Source organism: Equus asinus, chromosome 23 (genome assembly GCF_041296235.1).
Source record: "Equus asinus isolate D_3611 breed Donkey chromosome 23, EquAss-T2T_v2, whole genome shotgun sequence".
Lineage (NCBI taxonomy): Eukaryota > Metazoa > Chordata > Mammalia > Perissodactyla > Equidae > Equus > Equus asinus.
In genome coordinates, this window is record NC_091812.1 from 62,608,477 (window position 1) to 62,630,331 (window position 21,855).

The 21,855-nt window shown below is 56.6% G+C and overlaps 1 protein-coding gene across 1 annotated transcript; it reads right to left on the minus strand.

Annotated features, from left to right (window-relative positions):
- Positions 1-8,314: 8,314 nt before the first annotated feature.
- On the minus strand, positions 8,315-14,523 carry AQP3 (aquaporin 3 (Gill blood group)). The gene is made up of 6 exons (XM_014857489.3): positions 14,008-14,523; positions 10,850-10,976; positions 10,356-10,493; positions 9,894-10,012; positions 9,319-9,536; positions 8,315-9,231 (listed from the first exon to the last, which is right to left on the minus strand). Exons 1-6 carry the CDS (start codon positions 14,494-14,496, stop codon positions 9,063-9,065), a joined length of 1,260 nt encoding a protein of 419 aa, XP_014712975.2. The 5' UTR covers positions 14,497-14,523; the 3' UTR covers positions 8,315-9,062.
- Positions 14,524-21,855: the final 7,332 nt, after the last annotated feature.

The following is a 21,855-nucleotide window of genomic DNA, read 5'->3' on the forward strand; positions in this document are numbered from 1 at the left end:
GCCTCTTGCCACACCACCCTGATCTGTACACTGTGTATCTACCTGGTCTCCATCTAAGGCAGCTTCTGGCCCCGGCTGACCCCTCCCTGCCTCCCTAGCTTGATGATGGACAAGCTTACAGGGGCCACTAAGCAAGAGCCCTAGGAGGCTTTAGTTTCCCAGATCCTCCGTGACCCAGATTCTGCCTGACCTGTCCCCCGTCCCCGCCGCCCTTCCTAAGCTGCATCCACACTGAACTCCCTCCAGCTTTCCCAGGGCACCTGATCTCCTGCCGCCAGGCCTTTGCACACGCTGTTACCTGGAGCACCCCACCTGGCTAGTTCTTTCTCATCTCTCAGGTTTCAATATAGAGATTCAGGGCTGGCTTTATAGGCAAGTGATCAGAACCTTAAAAGAGCCCCACTCTTGCTTTAATACTGTTGCTATCTTGAAATTCTAAATAATTTTTGAATAAGAGGCCTGCATTTTCATTTTTCACTGGGCCCTACAAATTATGTAGCCAGTCTCGTAGAGGTATTTTGTTCTGGTAAAATGTCCTAATTCCCAGTTCCCTTTGCTTGCTTGCATTTGTAGTCTCCTCCAGTAACTAGACTTTAAGTTCCAAACTTTAAGTTTATAGTTGGAAGCAATGAAATAATCAAAATAAACTTATCTTAAAAAAAAAATCCTAAGGCCAGTCCCGTGGCTGAGTGGTTAAGTTCACGTGCTCCGCTTCGGTGGCCCAGGGTTTCGCTGTTTCGGAACCTGGGCACGGACATGGCAGCACTCGTCAGGCCGTGCTGAAGCATCATCCCACTTGCCTCAACTAGAAGGACCCACAACTAAAATATACAACTATGTACTGGGGGGATTTGGGGAGAAAAAGAAGAAAAAAGAAAAAAGATTGGCAAGAGTTGTTAGCTCAGGTGCCAATCAAAAATAAAAAATAAAAAAACCCTTCCCATCTGACAAATGGCAGGAGCCATTTGGTAAGCTCTGCTTTCTCATTTCCTAATAGCCCTCTTTCCATTTGGGAATCTATTTTGTTCAGATGGAGCTGACATCTCTCTCTGGGCCAGAGGTGGAACGTGTGACATAGGCTAATCCAATGGTGTCAGGCCATCCTCATACTCAGGGCTGGGCATGTGACCAAGCTGGTCCAATCAAAGTGCACCTCTGGGCATTTGCTGGCCCTGCTGTGATGAAGATGCTCCCTCTTCCCTACTAGATATTAACAAGAAGCATGTAGCCTGGAGATACTGCCCAGGGTCTTGGAACCACAAGAGGATCCAAGCTTAGGATGAGGCTGACACCATGGAAGGAAGAGAGGAAAAACAGAAAGGGCATGGGTGCTGGATCAAGCCTCACCTGAAGTTTTCCTCTGATTTTTCAGTTATGTGAGCCAATGAATTACTGTTGCTGCCCAAGCCACTTTGAGTCAGATTTCCTCTTTTTTGCATCCAGATGCTTCATGCCTGATATTGTATATATCTTGCTCATTATAATATCCCTGGTACCTACCACAACCTGGCATAAAAAGATCCTCAATAAATATTTGATGAAATAATAAACAAATAAATGAATTAAACTCAAGCAAGACCAGACGCACTACTTTACACGAGACGCTTCCAGGAGGCTTTCTGCAGACTTTCTGCTGGTCTCCTCCATGCTGCCTACCTCAAGGGACCCCCACTCGTTCCCCCTTTTCCTGGCTAGGACTCAAATCCCTGGGACAGCCCAGAGCTTAGTCACTTTCTGTTCGTCCCCAGGCAGCTGGGCCCACTGTGGCTTCTCTCTACAGTTGGGAGTCCCTGGCCTTAGAAGCTGTACCCTGAGACGGGGGACCCAGGCCTGGACTGGCCACTGCCTTCCCCGTGCCTTCGTGCAAGTCACCTGTATTTGAGACTCAGCCCCCTGCTCTGTAGAGTGGCAGTGAGGTTGTGCACCCTTTGACTGCAGAGGCGGAGACGGCCCTGGGATTAGAAACTTCTGGGAGACAGACAGGCAGTTCGGCCAGCTGGAAATGGGGAGTTTGAGTCAATCCCGCCATTCCCTCATTCAGCAAATATTTGTCGGCAGCCCAGACACTGGGACTCACGGTGACATTCTTTAAACCTCCTGCTTCTTGACTCTGTGCTCTGAAAATCCGGCTTGTGACCTCAAAACCTAAAGGCTTCCCAACCCCGCGTCCTGACCCCTGTGACCCCCATTTCTTTATCCCTCTCTTTGCGCTCACCCCACACACACTTCCAGCCCGACGGACTCATTGCACAGATGGGTGGCTTCTGGCGACCCGCCAGCAGGAGTGAGTTCCACTGTGAGTGCTGAGTGTGTATTCACGTGCGAGTGCACCTAAGACGTGTAGACGTGTTTAAGCGTGCATGACTGTGAGAGTGTGTGAGCGCAAGGACATGGACTGCAGGTGTGTGCGCCAGAGTGTGAACGTGGAAGTTCCTGAGTGCACGCGAGTCTATCTGAGCGTGAGTATCTGAGTGTGTCAATGTCAGAGTGAGTGTGCATGTGTGAGTATAGGTGGGTTGAGCATGGAGTGAATGAGTGTGTCACTGAGTGAGTGAGTGAGAGTGTAGGCATGCTTGTGGGAGCATGCACACCCCTCTGTCCTTTACCAGTCACAGCAGACACACCCTTATGTGCGAGTGGGCACACATGCACCTCCAGGGGCTGAAGGTGGCTCGAGCTATAGACCCTCAGTCCGATAAAGGCAAGACTTCGTCCGCAGGCCAGGGTCCCTCTCCCCTCTCCACCCCTGATGTGGAACAGGGGATCCCTCAGCTAAAGACAGGAAAGAGCTCTGTCAGACGGGGGCCTGCAGCCAGCCTCCCCACTCAGGCGACGCCACCTGCTCCCCTCCCTCGGCCTGTTTCCGGCCAGGCCCTGGCAGTGACCCTGAGAGGAGAGGCAAAGGATGAGGGTGGTGGGCAGGACATTCCAGAGGCCTCCTCGGCTATAGGGCGCATCTCCATGGAGACGAGTGGTGGACCATGTCCAGATGATTATCGGGGCTCCTACAGTGCTCTCCTCCTCTCCCAGCCTCTCCCTTCCAGGCCTCCTTGGCTCTGAGTGCAGTGAGGAGCCTGGCAAGAGCCCGTCACTCCTTGCAGAGGCTTCCAGAAAAAAGGTGGAGGCTAGAGGACGGAGGGAGTATCCAAAACAACTGCGCAGAGCAGGAGATGGGAGCAGCTGGTCGAGGTGACTGAGTCTGGTTTAAGGCTTCATCCCCAGAGCGCGCCAGAGACAGGACGGTCTCGCCCATGCTTCTCCACACATCATATCCCACCCTGACCCGAGGGTGTGACCAGGCGTCAAGGGAGAGGGGTCAGCTTAGTCAGTGTTCAGCCCACTCATAACCTCCTCCTGCTGGCAACCTTGGCTGTCCCTTAAGACCCCCCCATCAGTGCCCCCCAGGCCTCCCGTGCTTTGGCCACATGCAGGGATGGCAGGGGGGCGGGACACAGACCCTCTTCCTGCTCCCGAAGCTGCTGGAGCTCCCAGTACGTTGGTGAGAGCTGGAAAAGGCCCCCAGAGTCACAGGAATTGTCCTGGTTTCTGCCCCGTTCTTGAGGAGCTGAAGCAGGATGGCAGTGAGACCTGAGGAAGGACTTCCTGATAAGGCTGTGAAACAAGAGTAGGAAACGCAGATTGGGATGTTGCTCCTGCCTTCAACCTGATTGACTCTCTCCCCTGACCCCACATATACTCCCCTCTGAACCCCTGATTCATCCCCACTGCCACTCTCAACCCCTACCAGAGCTCTGGAGCCCCACAAAAGGGAGGCACCCACCTCTCCCTTTCTCAGGAGCTCGAGCTCCCTAGAGGAGAGCCTGGGTGGGAAAGGAGCCGTTGCCCCCATCTTCCTGGGAGAGCTGGCTCCACTCGAGCTGGAGGGACAAGGCTGGACTCCCAGGCTCACCAAGGGCCCACGGAGGCTCCAAGCAGCCTGCAGACTGAGGGGGAGGCCTTGGGGAGCGAGGTGTCTGACTCCAAGCCTGGCTTCCCACTTTCCCTCCCCACAGGATCCAGGGAGCTCCCAAGGAAGCATGACAGTATTAGTAATAAGAATGTTTTTCTTCTTTTTCTACATTCTAGAGCACTTACTGCTACAGCTGGCATTATTCTGCCCAGATGTTAACTCATTTAATCCTCACCTTGTGCAACCTGATGAGGTCAGTACTATTTCTGCCCTGCTCCTTTTTTTTTTTTTTTTTTTTTTGCTGCGGAAGATTCACCCTGAACTAACACCCTCTGCCAGTCTTCCTCTTTTTCTATGTGAGCTGCCACCGCAGCATGGCTTCCGTCAGAGCAGTCGTGTACGTCCGCACCCAGGAACAAAACCTGTGCTACCAAAGTGGAGCACACCAAACTTAGCCACTAGGCCACTGGGGCTAGCCATGCCCCCATTTTACAGATGAAGAAACTGACGAGCAGAGAGGTGGACTCTGTCAGGATCCAGCAGGAACAGTATATCCTGGGATGGAGGGGGTGCTTCACTGAAGAGAGCTTGTTGTTGACAGAGCAGGGGACAGGGTCACAGGCATCAACCAGGGATGGCCCGGGGACTAACAGCAGGCACTCCCTCCCTCCTCAGCCAGAGGAAGAGAGAGGAGAGCAGTGTTGCTAGAATGTGGTGAAGAGGGCTGGCCTTTCTCAGGTGATCTGGACACAGATGTCACAACGTGCTGTCTGGGAGTGGGGCTGAGGGGACTCAGGTTGGGGAGAGGCCAGGATCTAGTCCAGGCTCTGCCGCACTGCTCTGTGACCCTGAGTGGGACGCTGGGCTTCAGGTTCCTCTCTACCACAAAGAGGAGGTGGATGCCACTCCAGGACAGCCAAGGTGCCCAGACCAGACAGAGCCTCTGTCCCCCCTGCCACCCTCCTTCTTACCTCAAATCAACCTGGCACCAAATGCTGAGGCCCAAGTATGGAAACACTGAGTCCCTGAGGAGGCCCCCCCCAGCTGCTGGGCTGACACACCCATTCCTTTGCCCCCTCAGGGCTCAGAGGTATTCCACGGTGAGCCCCCTTCAGCCCCCTGAGGGCCCCAGTGCCCCAGGCTCTCCTCCCTCTGCACTGCCAGCATTCCATGGCTGTGACACGACTTGGGGACCCCATCCCAGGACCGGCTCCCTCCTCCCAGTGAGGCGGTCAGGGCCTGCCAGGCCAGCACCTGCAGACCCTTCCTTGGGGGATTAAGAGCGTCTCTGGCCTCCTGGGTCTGTGTCCCAGGTGGAGGAGTCCCTCCCCTTCCCACCCCACCCAGCTCTACCCCACCTATGCTTCCCCAAGCCTGGGGGGCCCCACCCAGGTTTTCAGACAAACAAAATCAAGGGGAAAGAGTTAGCAAGCAGGAGGGAGCTCATTAGCAGGAATTAAGGAGGTGGCCTGCCCTGAGGTAAGATGAGCAGGGCTGGGCTGGGCAGGATGGAGAGTCCCTCCCAGATCCACGCCAAGCTGGGCCGAGGTACACAAGACGGTCTCCCTAGAAGTACACAAAGAAAGAGCCAGACCCAGAGTCAGGCCGCCACCGAGCAGCGACACAGAGCCACAGAGACATAACCGGGCATACAGAGAAAGGCAGGCACACCCCGAAACACGGCTGCTCACACTTGCACGTGTGCACACACAAACAGGCGGACACACAAGGGAACAGGATTAAACCAAACAAGTCAGAACTTTAAGGAAACACGCGGGGGTGACCCGGTGGTGCAATGGTTAGGTGTGCACGTTCTGCTTCGGCGGCCCCGGGTTCACTGGTTCGGATCCCGGGGGCGGACATGGCACCGCTTGGCAAGCCATGCTGTGGTAGGCGTCCCACATATAAAGTGGAGGAAGATGGGCATGGATGTTAGCTCAGGGCCAGTCTTCCTCAGCAAAAAGAGGAGGATTGGCAGCAGATGTTAGCTCAGAGGGCTTGGCTCAGGAGGAGGGACCAGATGAGGCCTGGGACCTGTCCACCCTCCCATAGGCCGTTCTCCCTCCAAGTCCACCCTGGAAAATAAATTAAGATACTTTCCTCAAGGAGATGAAGAGGTTTCTTTCTAGAACTTTCTATCAGCCAGAACTGCTGAGAGGAGGCACATCCTGGAAGTGAGTGGGGAGGTGGGATGCTCCCCTCCTGCCCCCAGGGGTCACACGCTGCTGCTTGGCCCTTGTCGCTCCCAGCCCTGCCCTGACTCGCGGCTCCTGGCCCCGCCAGGCTTACCCCTTCTCACGCAGTCTCACCCTCCACCCATGTTCCCTTGGCTGCACGCTCCTCTGCCCCGTACACCTGTGCAGTGGCCCCCTTTTGTGTCCCCCCGCCTAACCCTCCCCAAAAGCCACCTCAGGTCAGGGCACAGCAAGCCATCACCGCACTCTCCCTCCCCCACCTCAGGAAATTCAGAATCCGTGGGAGAAATCTGAGGCGGAAGAGGATGTTGAATTCAATGACCTTTAAAAAACAGCCTTCAGCATCTCTCCTCCACCACCGCCCCCCCAATTCTGCAGGAAAAATCACGCGGTGACATTTATTGACTATTTACCATCTGCTGGTCACTGTGCCAAGTCCCTGTCATGAATTGTGTTCCATTACCTCCTTCTCTCAATGTCTCCCGATCCACAGATGAGGAAACTGATGTTCAGGGAAGAAAATGACCACCTCGAGGTCACACATCTAGAGAGCGGCCCAGCTGGGCCTGGAATCCAGGGTTGCTACTCCTTCCCACTGCATGGGAAGGCCTCCCACCAGCCCCTGGGCTGATGGTCAGGGTCAACTGGAGGATTTGAGAGGAAGGGGTGACAGAAGGTCATGGGGCATGCTGGGGAGGACAGCAGCGTGGGGGCACCAAAGGTGGGACCAGTGCGGCTGGAATGAAACTCTGAAGCCTCAGTCCCCTCCCAAGGTTTGCCCTTCCTTCCCCCAGGGCCTGGAAAGGGGACACTCCCTCTGGCTCAGGTGCCTTCAACATTCCAGACACGCCTCTTGGGAGCTGGGGACAAGGAAGAGGTGGAGACTTGAGACAGAGCTGTTGTCTTCCACCTCCACCTCCCCAGAGTCCCAGCTGTGTGACCCCTCATTTGCCACCCACCCTCTCTGGGCCATGGTCTCCTCATCTGGGAAAGGGCCGAGGAGCAAGAGCTGGCTTAGCCTCCAAAAACCAGAGTTCCCCTGCTGGACTCAGGGACACTCTGGCTGGCACCGGGTTAACTCTGCAGGAGGGCCTGGGTGGGGGCCCCCCTCCCTTTTATTCCTAGTGAAACTTGAGGAGGATCCGGTAAGGAAGGAGGTGAGAAGAGGCACGTGATTTCCTGACAGAACTTCCTGGGCTCAAGTGTGTGGAGCCTCTTGCCTCCCTGGGCTGTCAGGGTGCCAGAGTCGGTCAGTCCAACCCAGCTTTACAGGATGCAGAGGGCGACCGAAGCAGAGGGGGAGACGGGGATGAATGTGCCGTGGTCTCTGGGCTCAGACAACTGATCAGGAGGATGGTGCAAGAGTGGGGAGGGCCAGGAGGCCTTTCTGGAGGAGGAGGCACCAGAGCAGATCAGGAAGATTTTAGGGAGTGTGCACTTGGGAGCCAAGGTCTGAGGGTAGGAAGGCACAGGGGTGCACAAGGTGGTCTGGGGTGGATGGAGCATTGTGCAGGATGGTTGGGGCCAGGGGCCAGGTCCTGGAGGACCTGAATGCGGGAGATATAGTTTGGGATTGTCTCTGGACAGCAAGGAGAGGGTTGGAAAGAGGCCCCCTTTCAGCAAGGGTTTCAGCAAGATCCCTCTAGTTGCTGTCTGGACTGACTGGGGCAGGCCTGGAGGCGGGGAGGCTGCTGAGGGGGCTGCAGCCAAGGTCTGGGTGGAGGTGAGGGAGCCTGAACAGCTGCGAGCTGTAGAAGACAATACACGTTCCCAGTCTGATTGGTCTCCTCCAGCAACGGGAAGCTCACTACTTCTTGGGTAGGAGTCCTCCCCTTTGGGCAGCTCTCCCTGGGAGAAAGTTCTTCCCTAAGCCAGGCTCGAGCCTGCTTTCCGGGGGTGATGAGTGGGTGCAGGGATTGGCAAGGAGATGCCATTCAGTGGGCTGGGAGCTCCCAGGAGGCTGGAAGCTTGGGGAAAAGTGTGGGACCACTGAGTTCAAGCTGAGAGTCTTGGTGAAGAGGCACTCTGCTTTGTCTGTGTGACTGTCCCCTGTCCCCCAGGGCAGGGCCAGAGGACTCCCCCCAGGGTGCCCTGGCCAGGGGAGACACCCCGCCGGACCCCCTGGGTATTTGCGGCCAGACACACTGAAGCTCCTTAACCGGCCCCAGACCAAGAGCAGAGCAAGCAGAGAGATTCACACAATCGACAGTTTTAGGCATAGGTTTTATACATTTTATTGTTTTCTTACAAAAGGCAAAAGAGTACATATGTTGAGTGAGGATTAAAGGAGTGAAGACCCTACTTAGAGTCTCCCTAAAACTGTAACATCTGCCATACACAATAAAAAAAAAAGCCAACATGAAACTTGTGACCTGGACTTCACCCCATCCCTCATGCCCACATTATGACAGAAACACGTCACTCTGCCAGAGCCCCACACCTGGGCTGTGGCCCCGCCCCCAGTCCTACCCACTGTCCCACCCTGCCTCCCCCAAAGCCTACAGAAGCCCCTCGCTTAGAAAAACACACAGACTCAGAAACACATGGATTTGGACCCTCCTCCCATGGAGCCCGTGAAACGTGCAGACCCCCGGCACTCTCCTCGCCCACAGACGGACACATCACCAGCCCCCTCCCTCGGGGCTCCCCCGCAGCCTGACTCCTTTCCACTTGGTCCCTCGCCCTGAATATCTGGGAAACCACACACATGCACGTGCACACACTCACACACCTGCTGCCCATTCAGAGACGGTGGCCCTAATCCCTGCCCCACCTCAGCTTAAGGTCCCATGTGGGGAGGGCCCAGGGGAAAATCCTGGAGGGGGCCGTCCAGTGGGGTGAGGGTAGACAAGGAGCTTCTCAGCCTGGGAGGGGGATCGTGAAGGCTGGGGGAGCTGCCCCTGCAAAGTCACTGGATGCTCCGGGGAGTGGGGGCGGGTGGAAGGGCCCCTGCCCACTCAGATCTGCTCCTTGTGCTTCACATGGGCCAGCTTCACGTTCTCCTGCTCAGTGGAGGGTGGGGGCTGCTCCAGGTGGCAGCCGATCATGAGCTGGTACACGAAGACGCCCGCAATGGAGCCCAGGAGCGGAGAGATGATGGGCACCCACCACCAGTGGCGGCCGGTCCTGGGGACAGATGTATGTGGTCAGAGGCAGGTGGGGCAGGGGAGCGGGGATGCAGGCTGGGGCAGGCTGGGGAGGGGCTGCACTCACGTGAAGACTTCGGAGCCCCAGCCAGCGATAGCGGTGAAAAGGCGGGGGCCGAAGTCCCGGGCAGGGTTGACGGCGTAGCCAGAGTTGAAGCCCATGGAGGTGCCGATGACCAGGACCACCAGGCCCACAGTGAAGGCCTCCAGGCCTCGGGGGACAGGGTTGTTGTAGGGGTCAACAATGGCCAGCACACACACGATGAGGGCAGCTGTGCCAATGAACTGGGCAGGGGGGACAACGGGTGAGGTGCGGCCCCCGTCCCACCCTCTGGTCCCTCCCTCTGTCCTCTGGCTTCCCTCCAGCTCTTGTCACCCGTGCTCTGCTCTCTACAGCAGCGATGCTAGAATTATTGCGTGCATAAGGATCCTCTGGGGAGCTGGTTAAATATGCAGAGTCCTAGGATGTTTTATAATCATCTGCATGTTTTATAAGTACCTGCCACCATGATCTTCTGTAGGTGTCCCCACACACTGAGAAACCCTGCTACAGACAAGGAGTCCTGTCCCCTAGCCAGCCCATAAACAACCCAGGGCAGCTTGGTCCCCCTCCCTGTGCTCCCACACACGTCCCCAGTGTACCTGGTCGAAGAAGCCATTGACCATGTCCAAGTGTCCAGAGGGGTAGGTGGCAAAGATGCCAGCGGTGCCATTGGGGCCCGAGACTATAAGCTGGTTGTTGGCGAAGGCCCAGATTGCATCTGGTAACAGATTAGACCCGGGGTGGGTGAGGGCAGAGGCGCAAGCCTGTCTCCCCTCCCAAGCTGGGCTCCCTCCAGGGGTCATGGGTCAGTATAACCACGCTGCACCACTCTGGAGTCGGAGGGATGGGGTGGGTGTGGTGGAGGGCCTGTGGCTCTGTTGTTGCTCAACCCATTCCTTTCTCCCCGTGCCCGCCACCTTGGGCCTATGTGTGTGAATGAGTGAGTCACAAGCCCGGGGCCTGGGCAGGCCCTAGCCATCTGTCATGGAAAGGCCTGGTGCCAGCAGGTCCCAAGCAGAGGGAGGGGGTTAGTGGAGGAGAGCAGGGTGGGGAATGCTCACCATAATACAGCCCAAAAATGATCCCAGCACCCAGGAAGGCTCCCAGCGTCTGAGCCAGGGTGTAGATGGGCAGCTTGATCCAGGGCTCGCGGGCCAGGAAGCACATGGCAAAGGTCACAGCAGGGTTCAGGTGTGCCCCTGGGCAGAGGAGAGATAGGGCCTATTAGCCACAGCCTGCCACAGTGGGAGGCCAGGATCCCAGAACCCCATGTGCCCCCTCTCTGGCCCTGGTGAAGTGGGGCGCAGAGAAGGGTTTCTTGAACCGGACGGCGGGTTGGACTATGTAACAGGCCAACTCTGATAACTTCTGATTCCAAGGTGAGAGCTGAAGGCTAAGTATCAAGTTCCTTCTCCACTCTCCTATTCCAAGGGCCCAAAGCCGAGGCCACAGCTATGCACTGCCCTGGGGAATGCCCTCCCGCCCCACTCTCCAGGGCACACCTTGTGGGAAAGTTGTTGAGGGGTGATGACTGAGAGTGGAGGTTAGGCCTTACCGGAGACCTGGCCAGCGACAAGGATGCCCAGGGTGACAGCGAAGCCGAAGGCCAGGTTGATGGTGAGGAAACCACCGTGAGTGCCACGGCTGAGCACGACCTGGGCCACGGAGCCACAGCCAAACATCTGTGTCGGGAAACAGAACAAGGCAGAGAGGGTGAGGCCCCGCTGAGGACCAGCATCTCCACTCCAGAGGGAAGGGGTGAAGCCAGCAACCTCCGCTTGCCACCATGGGGAGGACGTGAGGCCTTTCTGGAATCCAGCCCAAGCCCCTGCTGCTGCCCCTGCAGAAGAAGCGGACGTGCCCTCCCAACCCCAATGTCCCGACTCTAATATAACAGGGCCCTATGGAAGGGACTGGAAGCAGAGTCTGGACCTGGGAGCCCAGAAGATGCTCAAACCATCTTCAGTGATTTTTCTGGACTCTCAATAGGAGTAGGGTGTAAAGGACACTTTCACCCTAGCATTTTCTCCCCAGGACCATGGGCCTGGCCCATAGAGGTGAAAAGGCTCTCCCTCATGCCCCACCTGCAGTTGCCTCCCTCTTTGCCCCAAAGAAAAGTTCGGGTGGTGGCAGTGGTGATGAGGTGGGCAGTACACAAAGAAATAGGGAGGAAGCCAGAAGTCAGGTTGAATCCACTTCTGAATCTGGGATGTCGGAGCCCCTGCCCTGCCCCTGGCTCTCCCCACACCCCTTCTCAGCACCCTCAACCTCCTTGACCTGTCTCTGTCCCAGAGCCTCCTCTCTCTAGCCGCCCTGACCCCTCTGCCCTCAGGGGTCCAGGTTCCCCCCTCAGATTTGGAGGTCCTAAAGACAGAGACCTGAGTGGCTCCTCTCACTAGCCCCAGTCCAGGACCCAGGGCAGTGGAAGCCAGGAGATTGGTTCTAAGCTCCCTGCCAGGGATAAGGGCGCAGTCTAAGAGGACTAAGGTCCCTGATGTCCTGCAAGTACAGAACGTACTGCATGTCTGTTCCCCTTGTTCAAATGTAAAAATGCTTCTGCACCAGCTGTAAAGAGCTATTGCCCTGAGCCCCCGAGTATCCCCCAAAGCTGCTCTGGCCCCTGCCCCGGGTCTCCTCTTCCACCTTCCTATAACTCCCAGCAGGCAGTTTCTAAGACCTGTGCTAAGGGTCCTTGTCCATTCTGATGGGTCAGTGTCCTGTTGTACCGGGTTGTTAAGGATTTTGATTATCTTCCCTCAGAAAGACCAAGAGATAGCGGGGAAGGCAGCAGCAGTGATGCAGGCCAAAGGCGTGCAGCCAGGTGAGAATGAAAACAGAGATTGTGAGGATGCGAGGGGGTGGGGCAAGAGGGGGAGTGAGCAGGCACATGAGGGTCTGGGGCACCCTGCCTGATTTGGCAGGCCCTGGCCTCAGCTTCCTGCTTGCCTGAGGCCCAACCCTGGCTCCATCCCAGGAGGCCTTGGAGGGAGAAGCTGTCAGAGCCAGTTCCACCACCTTGGAGCTAATCTTCCCCTTTCTCCCCCTTCTTCTCCTCCAACCTTTACTAGGTGCCTAGAGAAGGGGGCTTCCCTTGCTACCAAGCCAGCCCCAATTCTGCCACTGCAGGCTCTAGGTCCCCAACCCTCGCCCAGCACTCAGGGGCCCCCAGGCCTGGCTACTCCTCTTAGGGCAGCCCTTGCTTTTCCCTGACACCTGATGCCTCACACCCACCTGAGCCTGAAAGCCTTCACAAATGTAACACCCTCCTTGTGGTTCGTGGTTTGGGGATAAGCCAAATGACCCTGGGGCTCAGCGCGAGGCCTGACTGCTCCTTTGTGGGGGAGGCGAGCTGAGACTTGGGAGGGGATCGGAAGGCCCTCCATGTGGAAGACACCTTTCCCCTGTCCTGGCTGCTCTCAAACAGGGGGCTGGACCGTGAATCAGAGAGGGAGTAGGGGGTGCAAGGCTCTGGGCAGGAGCGTGGTAAGCACCTGTCCCTACCCGCTTCTTGGCACAGGGCAGAGAAGGGATGGGGAGTCTGTAGGGCCACTAGGCTTGTGAGGGGCTGTGGCTTTCCCTCTTCCTGTTTCTGGAAGCCAGAGGTGGGTCTCAGCCTTCTCTCCCCCAGAGAGCCAGCTCCACCACCACCACCCATTTGGGGTGGGCCACCCCAGCCCTACTTGCCCCTGGTTAAGCTTCCTCCTCCACAGGTGGCTGGCAGGTCTGCATTACCTAGGGTGGGGGCTGGGGCAGGAATGGAGTGACCCACCCACTGCAATGGAGTGACTGAACCCAGAAGTAACCCAGGGGAAAACAGGTGTAACCACATAAGCGGCTGGAAATCAGAGAGTAACTGGGACAGGAAATGGAGACCGTAACTGGTGTGTCTGCCAGACCCAAGAAGCGCAAACGGAGTCACACGGGAACAAAACAGGGGCGAAACTGGTGTAACCAGGGAGTAACTGGGACTGGGGAGGAACCAGTCAGGGAACCCACAGAGGAAGTGAGAGGCTGGGAGCAGCTCAGAGTGCTTCCACACAGAAGCTGGCACAGAATCTGTCTGGGTAACTGACAGGGTCTGGGAACCGCTGGGCTGGAGGGGAGCAACTCTAGTGCCACACACCACTTCCTTTGTGCCTGGGGCACAGCTGCCTTGCACAGCCTCCTATCTTCAGGGTCCTCCCTTCTTCCCTGCTCTGCTGTTTGCACCTTGTGTGGCCTCTGCCCTCTGCCCCGATCTGTGGCAAACTGTCCTCACATCACGGGAACTTTTGGACTTGCTGAGGCTTAATTATTCCTTAGGGGCTAGGCATCCAGGACCCAAATATCCCAATAGGAGCCCATTTTCCACCTGCCACACTGCCTCCCGGGGCTGGGACTCTGGGAACCTGGGGAGCTGCGGGAACCAGCAGAAGGGGCTGGAGGTGCCAGACCACAGGGACAACGCTGCTTGTGGGCTGGGTCGCTGTTGGGAGGGTGGAGGATCAGAGCTGTCACTGGAGAGTAACCAGCTGTCATTCTGGGAAGAGTCAGAACTGTCAGAGATGGGGACACGAGGGCTTTGGGGTCAGCATTCTGGAAGGGGTCAAGCCCCGGGGCTCAGCGAGGGAGAGCGTCAGGGCTCTCTTGAAAACACAGCCCCTCCGGAGACCAGAAGGACTGGGGAGTGTGGGGGCTGGAGAGAGAAGGGCTTCTCCGGGTGCCTGCACTCACCACAAGGATGAGGGTCCCCAGGCACTCAGCCAGCGCCTGGCGGAGCAGCCGGTAGCGGATGTGGAGCATCTCTCCGCAGCGGGACACCAGCTCCTTCTGTCGACCCATGGCGGCGGCAGGCGGCGCGGGCGGCGGGGCAGCAGCAGTGGCCCCGAGCGCGGGGTGGCGCCCTTTATAGGAGCGCGGGAGGCACGCGCCCCGCCCGCCGCAGCCCCGCCCGCCCAGCCCTGCGCCGGCGGGAGGAGTGGGCGGCCACCCCACACCTTGCAGGGTGGGGACGCTGGGTTGCGGAGAGAGCCGATGAGGAAGGTGGAGGGTCATGGCGGGTGAGGAGCTCTGGGGGTGGCGTCGGCCCGGGAGGGCACTTAGGGGAGGTGTCTTGATTGCTGAGAGGCGATTTGGGGGTCTGAGAGCCAGTGGAGGGGTAGAGGCATGAGCAGGACCGTGGCTGGGGAGAATGGAGCTGCCAAAGAGCCCTTCTTGGCCCATCGCAGTGAGCCCTGCTGTTATCCCCACCGCGGTGAGGGTGAGAGGACACACGTCAGAAAGGAAAGGAAGTGGCACCCACTCTACAGAATGGTGGACCCAGCATGTCCTCAATAGGAGGCGGGAGGGAGGAGGTGGTAGGCTCCAAGTGAGAAGAGACCCTCTCCTAGTCCAGGCCCAGGAGGACACACAGAACACACATGCTGAGTTCCATAGAGTGTGTGGGTCCTGGCTCCTTGGGCTGTGAGTACATGTCACATAAGCTGGTCACCTGTGTCCTGACCAACTCTGTCCACACATAATATCTGTTCTGTGTGCCCGGTCACACTTGCTGGCATTTCTCATGGCTGTGCACATGCCTGTTGAACACAGCTGGGTTAGCTGAGTTTGTCACACGTGTACCTGCGTGCATGTTGCACATGGCTCCAGAGGGTGAGCTGAAGTTGTCCTGGCATGCCACCTGCCACATGCTTGCCAACAGGGTGAGTCCCAGCTGTTTTTAACCCTCTCCTCTCCTACTCTGGCTGATCCTCAGCCAGGCGAGAGTCTGTCCTTTTAAGAGATTAAGCTGGTTAAACTATGGGGGTGTCAGCCCCATCTGAGGGGGTCATGGGGCAACCCTGCTCCCTATGCTGCATTTAATAATCGAGAAACTGAGGTGTGGCAGCCTGAGCCCCACTCCCACAGGACTGGGAGCAAATATGCCCTCAGCCTAGTCTCTGTGGCAGCATTGCCAAGGAGACCAAAGAAACCCCATTACCCAAAGGGACTTAATCCAGGTGGGCTAAGGCCCTGGGGATCTGCCCCTTGAGGAATGGCTGTCAGAAACGAGGTCTCTAGAAGTGACTCATGCCCAAAGAGATGGGATGTAGCAATACATAGAGTAGATTCACACACGTGCACACACGTGTGCACACACCCACACACCCTGAGGCTGGCAGCCACACTCACCTGTAGACACTGAGCTCTGCTCACATACTCATGGGGTCCCATTTACATGAGTGCCTGGCCATAGGCACAGGTGTATGGAACGCACACACAAGGTCTCTCATGGCCCTTGGTCCAGAGAGATGCTCCCCACCTCCTGGGCCCCCATGGGCTGGGAGGCCCCGTGATGCATCAGGGAGCCATCACTGAGTACCTGCCCACTGGCCCCACTGCCAGTCTGTGCCTCAGGACAGAGCCCTAGACTCCTGATGCCAAAGCCCAGACTTGGAATATGGGTGCATGTGCCCTCTCTTCTCCCCACGCCGTGGTGTGCTTTGCAGCCCACCACTGCCCAGGGCAGGAACTAGCAAAGGGCTCCTCCACACTGAAAGAAAGGGGGGAACCCCAGCCCACAGCCCCCCATCCTCACCCTGCCCCATCTGGGCCTGCCAGCAGCCGAGCCTGGCCTGAGAACCAGAGCAGGAAAGAAAAACAGCGGCAACTCTGCCACCAGCAGGCATACACAAAGCCCCTGTGCACACGTGTTTGCACTCAGCTCACATAGGTGTTCACGTGCGCTGCACCAGGAGCGAGCAGGTCGCACACACCTGTGGATTTGTGTATCTTAAGTAGCATTTAAAACACGTGCACCTGCATGTCCTCCTACATGTGTGCATGCGTGTATGTGCCTACTTATAATCCCAGGGCTGCAGCTCACCTAGAGCATCCTTGTGACCCCCTCTGGTGGATGCAGCCTATGCCAAGGCACATGGCTTGGCAAGTGGCACAAAAGCTGGCTCTCAGTGTCTCTTAGCCCCAAATCAGGGCCCAACCTCCAGGACCATGACCCATTTACTCCCACCAAACTCATTCGTGTCTATAACTAGCATGTACACACATGTTCCTGTGTGTACATACACATTGGGAGGGGTTAGGGCTGGAGCTGAGAAGGTATGGGGAGGTCTTCCTGCTTTAGTGGGCCTGCGAGGACCCTGCCTGGAGGAGGCGAAGGAGGCAATGCCTTCAAGGGTACCTTATTCCTGTCACCCCTCCTTGGGTCATCTGAGATTAAGAAGGGTCAGGGCCTGAGGATGCTTGTCCAGAGTGTCAGGCTGGCCTGAGTTCAGGGGGCAGAAGCAGGACCTCATGCACAATTCGATGCAGAGGACATGTTCTCATGGTATGTGAAAGGCGCCCCCTAGAGCAGAAGGCAAAAGGAAGCACGGCTTCACAGAGAAGAGACAGCTTGGAAAGGCCCTGACTGAGTCACACGGCTTACCCAGAGCCCTCTGGGCTCCCTCTCTTGCTTTGGGAATGAAAGCCAGGGCCAAGTGCAGGCTGGAAGCCAGCCCGCTGGGAGCTCCAGGAGTAGGCAGGTGAGGAGGCCTCACCTCCTCCCAGGGCATCTTGAGCAAGGCCTGTGTCTCACCCAGGCGGGCGGGAAGGCTGAGCCCAGGAAGGGGCCTCCACAGCCCATCCACCCTGTGGGAGGCCGTGACTCCTCGAGGTCAGAGCTGGGGGAGTGGGTTCCCAGGCAGGGGAAGGGCTGAAGACGCAAGTCCCAGCCTGCTGGACCAGAGGGGCTGGCTGGGGCCCTGGAAGGGGTGGGGGTGGCACGCCCTTCATTTCCTGCCCCTCAAACTCTTTTTGCCTGAATGGGAGCAGCCAGAACCAGCAGAGAAGAAGACATGGGCCTTGCCGTCAGTAAGTGGGGTGGAGAAGAGTGAAGGCATAGAAAACAAATCATGCTCCAGGCCCCCCAGCCTCCTGAACCCCCCAACCTCTTCCAGAGCTTTGGAGCAGAGTGGGGGAAGGGCAGACCAAAACAGACACACAGACATTTTCAAGTTTCGAAAGCACTTCCTCCTGTTTGCAAAACACCCTCCAAAAGTGGGTGTATTGTCCCCCTTTCACAAATGACAAAACTGAGGTTTGGAGAGAAGTCACCTGCTAAGGTCTCACTCTGGGACTGATACTCCACGGGGATGGGGAGCAGAGGTGAAGAGGGCACGGCGGGGCGGGGAGCCAGGGCCTGGGAACCTGTCGAGTCCCTCCATGCTTGAGGCCTCTTTCTAGAGTGCGCCCCACTCTTAGGCCACTGCGAGACTCTACTCCTGCTTCTGGGCCTTGAGGGTCGGGGGCTGACTCTAGACAAGAATGGGGAGTGGAGAGCAGAGATGAATCACCCTATTACGAGGGTTCCCGGACTGGGGAGCGGGTGAGCAGCTCCTCCTTCCACGCCAGCAGTGGAAGCCCTGTCTCCAGACAGACGAGATGGCGGAGAGCTCGTGAGCACAAACTGCCCCTTCGGGCGCCTCCAGCCAGATGTCCAGCTGGACCCTGAGAAAATCTACCTTTTGACCCATATCCTGAGGACTCTAGGTTCTCCTTCTGGCGTCCCTGAGCTGAGCCCTGGCACCCTTTGAGGACAGCGGAAGTCAGAGAGAGGAGGTAGAGGGATGGCAGAGGCCTAGACCCTTGCTGAGGCAGGGTCCAGAGTCATGGGGACTGGGCTGATGTGGGTAGAGCCCCCTCGCAGACCCAGAATCTCAGCTCCAAGCCTGGCTTGGCCACGGACCAGTCAGGCAACCTAGACAGCTCTCTTCCCCCACCCTCAGAGTCTCAGTTTCTTATCAGTCACCTGGAGGTTTCAGATGGAGTTCCTCCCCCACCCGCAGGGCCTCTCTAAGAATCAAACAAGAGTGTGGATGTTTCAGGCCTTGAAACTGTGTTACACAGTCAACAGAGAAAGAAAGATTCATTCCAGAAGCTGCCTGCTTAATCAGAGCCACACATCCTCGTGTGCGACTGTCCATGTGCATGCAGGTGTGTTCCTTGCTGGGTATATGCATGTATCCATGGAGGTCTGTGTGTACATGTGGGTGACCATGGGGTCCACGCATCCACGTGTGTGTCTATGAGGGCCTGTGTGTGCATGTGTGTGTCCAAGGGGGGTCTGTGTGCGTATCTGTGTGTGTTCCTGTCTGGGCCTGGCTGGGGGTCTGGGTGCAGTGTTTATAGAAGCCAGAGATAGGATATGGGGATCTGTTGAGGAATCTGGAGATGGACAGGCTGGACATTTGGGCCTGCCCCTTGCTGGCCTGGGGAAAGAGGAGCTGGTGACTAGTGACGTGGAGCTGACACAGACCAGGCCATCAATGCCGACAGGCCTATGGTGCCTGGAGGGCTCCAGTTCACATCTCAGGGACTAGATCCCCAGAGCCCCTGGGCTTTCTGATTTCCCATCTCCCTCCTCACTGACAAGAAAGCTCCTAGAACCAGGGTGGGGTTGTTTCAGAGGAGGAGGGGTCAGGACCAGAGGTCGAGGAGAGCAGGAAAGCTCACAGATTTTGGGTGCGGGGGGGGGGGGTGCCTGAACCAGGACCCAGCATTTGCCTGGCCTCTGAAACCAGGAAGAAAGCATGGAGCATCCTTTGGGCTGAGGCAACCAGAGGGCTTCCTGGAGGAGGAAAGATTTGGCTGGGGATTTTGTGGAGGGTCTTCCAGGTGAGAGATTGCTGGGCCAGGCCCTGGTAGGGATGGCTGCTGGCCTGGTACAGGATGAGAGCAGCCGTGGTGAGGCTGGGGAGGGACACAGAAAGCACAGGAGGGGCCTTGGCTTCTAAGCCAAGAAGCTGAGTTCCTTTAAGCCCAGGGCTCTGAGGAAGCTCTCACAGGGACTGCGGCAGCTGGAGACAGGGAGAGGGAAGCCAAGGAGGCAGAGCCCTGGCCCCACCTCCTGCTCAGTCACAGCGTCTTAATCATTTTACAGGAGGGTTCTGAACAGGATTACAACTGACAAATGTTCCACCGCTAAGAACAATAGCTAATGGGAGACCTGAGGGGTTTTTTTAAAAGATTTTTTATTTTTCCTTTTTCTCCCCAAAGCCCCCTGGTACATAGTTGCATATTTTTAGTTGTGGGTCCTTCTAGTTGTGGCATGTGGGACGCCACCTCAGCATGGCTTGATGAGCGGTGCCCTGTCCGCGCCCAGGATCTGAACCGGCAAAACCCTGGGCCGCCAAAGCAGAGCGCGCAAACTTAACCACTTGGCCTCGGAGCCGGCCCCAGACCTGAGGGTTTTAAGCAGAGGGCTGACATGGTCTCCCTTTGCCATTTAGAAGGGTCACTCCACCTGCTGAGTGGATGACAGGTTGGCAGGGGAGAGACTGAAGCCAGAAGGCCTGGAAGGAGGCCACAGAAGAAGGAAAGGCCAGATGCAGAGCTGTGGCTGGAGTGAGGGATGAGGGCTTGAGTTTGGGATTTAGGAGGCAGAGTGGGCAGGGCAGCAAGAAGCTGAAGTTGGAGGCGTGCAGAATTGGGTAGACAGGAACCTGAACCTGAGGTGGGGCCCAGGACAGCTGCTCTCTGAGATGCCTGTGGTCTGAAGGGGGCGAGGATGGGAGACAGGTGGTGGAAGGAGGCTCTACATCTGGCGTTCCAGAAAGGCGATGGGCATGTGTGAGCCCTGGTGTACTCTCCCCTCATCCCAACCCAGTCTAGGGGCTAATTACAGGGCAGCCACCAGCTGCCCTAGCGGAGAGGAGTCACAGGGGAGGGATCCAGGCCAGGGGTTAGGCTACAGCAGGAGATTCTGCAGTCAGACTTCAGGAATGACTTCTGAGGGTCTCTAGACCTGGAGTCAGTGGCAACTGGGCTCCAGGGAGACCCTACTGGGGAGAGATGGGAGTGGGGGTGTTGTGGAGGGAGATTGGGGAAAGGCCAGGATGCCATATCTGACTATCTTTTTCTTTTTCTTTTTTAATTGAAATATATTTGACATATTGTGTAAATTTAAGATGTATAACATGTTAATTTGTTACATTTATATAGTGTAATATGATTGCCATTTTAGCGATAATTAGACTTCTATCACATTACATAATTATCCTTTTTTGAGTGGTTGGACTAATTAAGTTCTAGTCTCTCACTAAGTTTGTTGCTTATAATAATGATATTTGTGTCTATATTCATGATAGTATGTATTAGATCGCTAGGGCATTATTTACGACTCATTGCCAGTTTATACCCTTAAACAACCTCTGTCCTACCCCCACCCCAGAGATCTAGCTTTTCCATCCAAACCATTGGTCATCAAGTGGAACAGGGGCTGGGTCTCAGCACCCTCTTCCCCCTCAGTCAGGGCCCAACCTTGGCCTCATCGGTCTTTAGGAGACCCAGGCCCTGTCCTGTGGAGGTTTCCAGTCTGGGGGACTAGAGGAGAGCTGGGTCCTGTTTTGAGGAGTCCCAGTAAGGGGAACAGAGGAGAGTTAGGCTCAGAGCTGAGGTGGACCAGAGTGCTCACCTCCCACTCCCTACCCCCCTCCTTCCCCTGCTTCTCTGGGTCTTGCTGATAACAGCTTCAGTCCATGCCTTGGGCAGAGGGAGAGGGGCAAGGGGCAGGCAGCCCAGAACGGGGGAGGGAGCCAGCATTTTCACTCCTCGGGGCGCCACAACCAGAGAGAGCTGGAGCTCAGGCCTCTCTACTCCTTTATCCCTCTTCACCCACCCCTTGGCCCCAGGTAAGCCCACACTCAGCAGGCAAGCCTGGAGCCAGGATGCCTCGCTTCTCTGTGGTTCCACCCCCACCTCCCTGTGTGACTCTGGACAAGTTCCTACACCTCTCTGGACCTCATGCAAACCAGAAAAATTATCCTCCCTGTCTCCCTCCCTGCAGTTGAAGTGAGAGAGGGAGGTGGACTTGAACACCCTGGCCCCCTCGGTTCCCTGGGGCAGGCTAAGATGCCGCCTTCTCCTCCCTCCTTCCCTGCAGCAGGGGGATGGGAGGTGGCCTTTCCTGTGGAGGGCAGGGGTGACTCACGTGCCTTAGGCTTCCCCTCCCCTTTATCAGCTCACCTGGATTAATCTGTGACTCACAAAGTGAGTACCGGATGTTGGGGGGCGGGTATGTGTGTATATTTATTAGGGGAGGGGGTGCTCAGACTAGCCCAAATCTAACTTAATAGGTCGGGGACCAAGCAGCCCTCAGGACTTCGTTGAATGAAACCTGCTGCAAGGACCCCTAGGTCTTGGGGTCTTGCTCTTTTTCTGCAAAGTAAGAAGCTGGGCTGGGGAAAACAGTCTTCAGCTAAAAGGATTCTGGTTTAGAGAGGTTGTCAGATACCACAGCCAGAAGGGAAGACCCTTTGAGAATTCACTAAATGTAACTACATAGAGAGGCTTAGAAGTTCTGACAGAACGGGGGAAAATGAACCCCAAGAAGGGGAAGGCTTTATTTAAAATAATTTAAAGCCACCGGAAGGAATCCAGAATTCCTTGTCTCTTACTGAGAGCTTTTTGTCCTGACTTACTCTTTGAAAATGGAGTGGATTTCCCCTTTGACAGCAACCCAGAGCTAGAGGCAAAACCCTGCACACACAGGCTAGTGCATACAGACGCGTACACGCCCCCCAACACACACGGAGCAGACAAATC

Bases quoted from the DNA above. Each gene is read 5' to 3' on its own strand.
- AQP3 (XM_014857489.3), bottom strand. From the start codon at position 14,496: ATGGGCCAAGAAGGGCTCTTTGGCAGCTCCATTCTCCCCAGCCACGGT. The intron at 10,977-14,007 runs GTGAGTGCAGGC...TTCCCGACACAG, and splicing joins TGGGGACCCTCATCCTTGTG to ATGTTTGGCTGTGGCTCCGT. The intron at 9,232-9,318 runs GTGAGTGCAGCC...ATCTGTCCCCAG, and splicing joins TGGGGCTCCGAAGTCTTCAC to GACCGGCCGCCACTGGTGGT.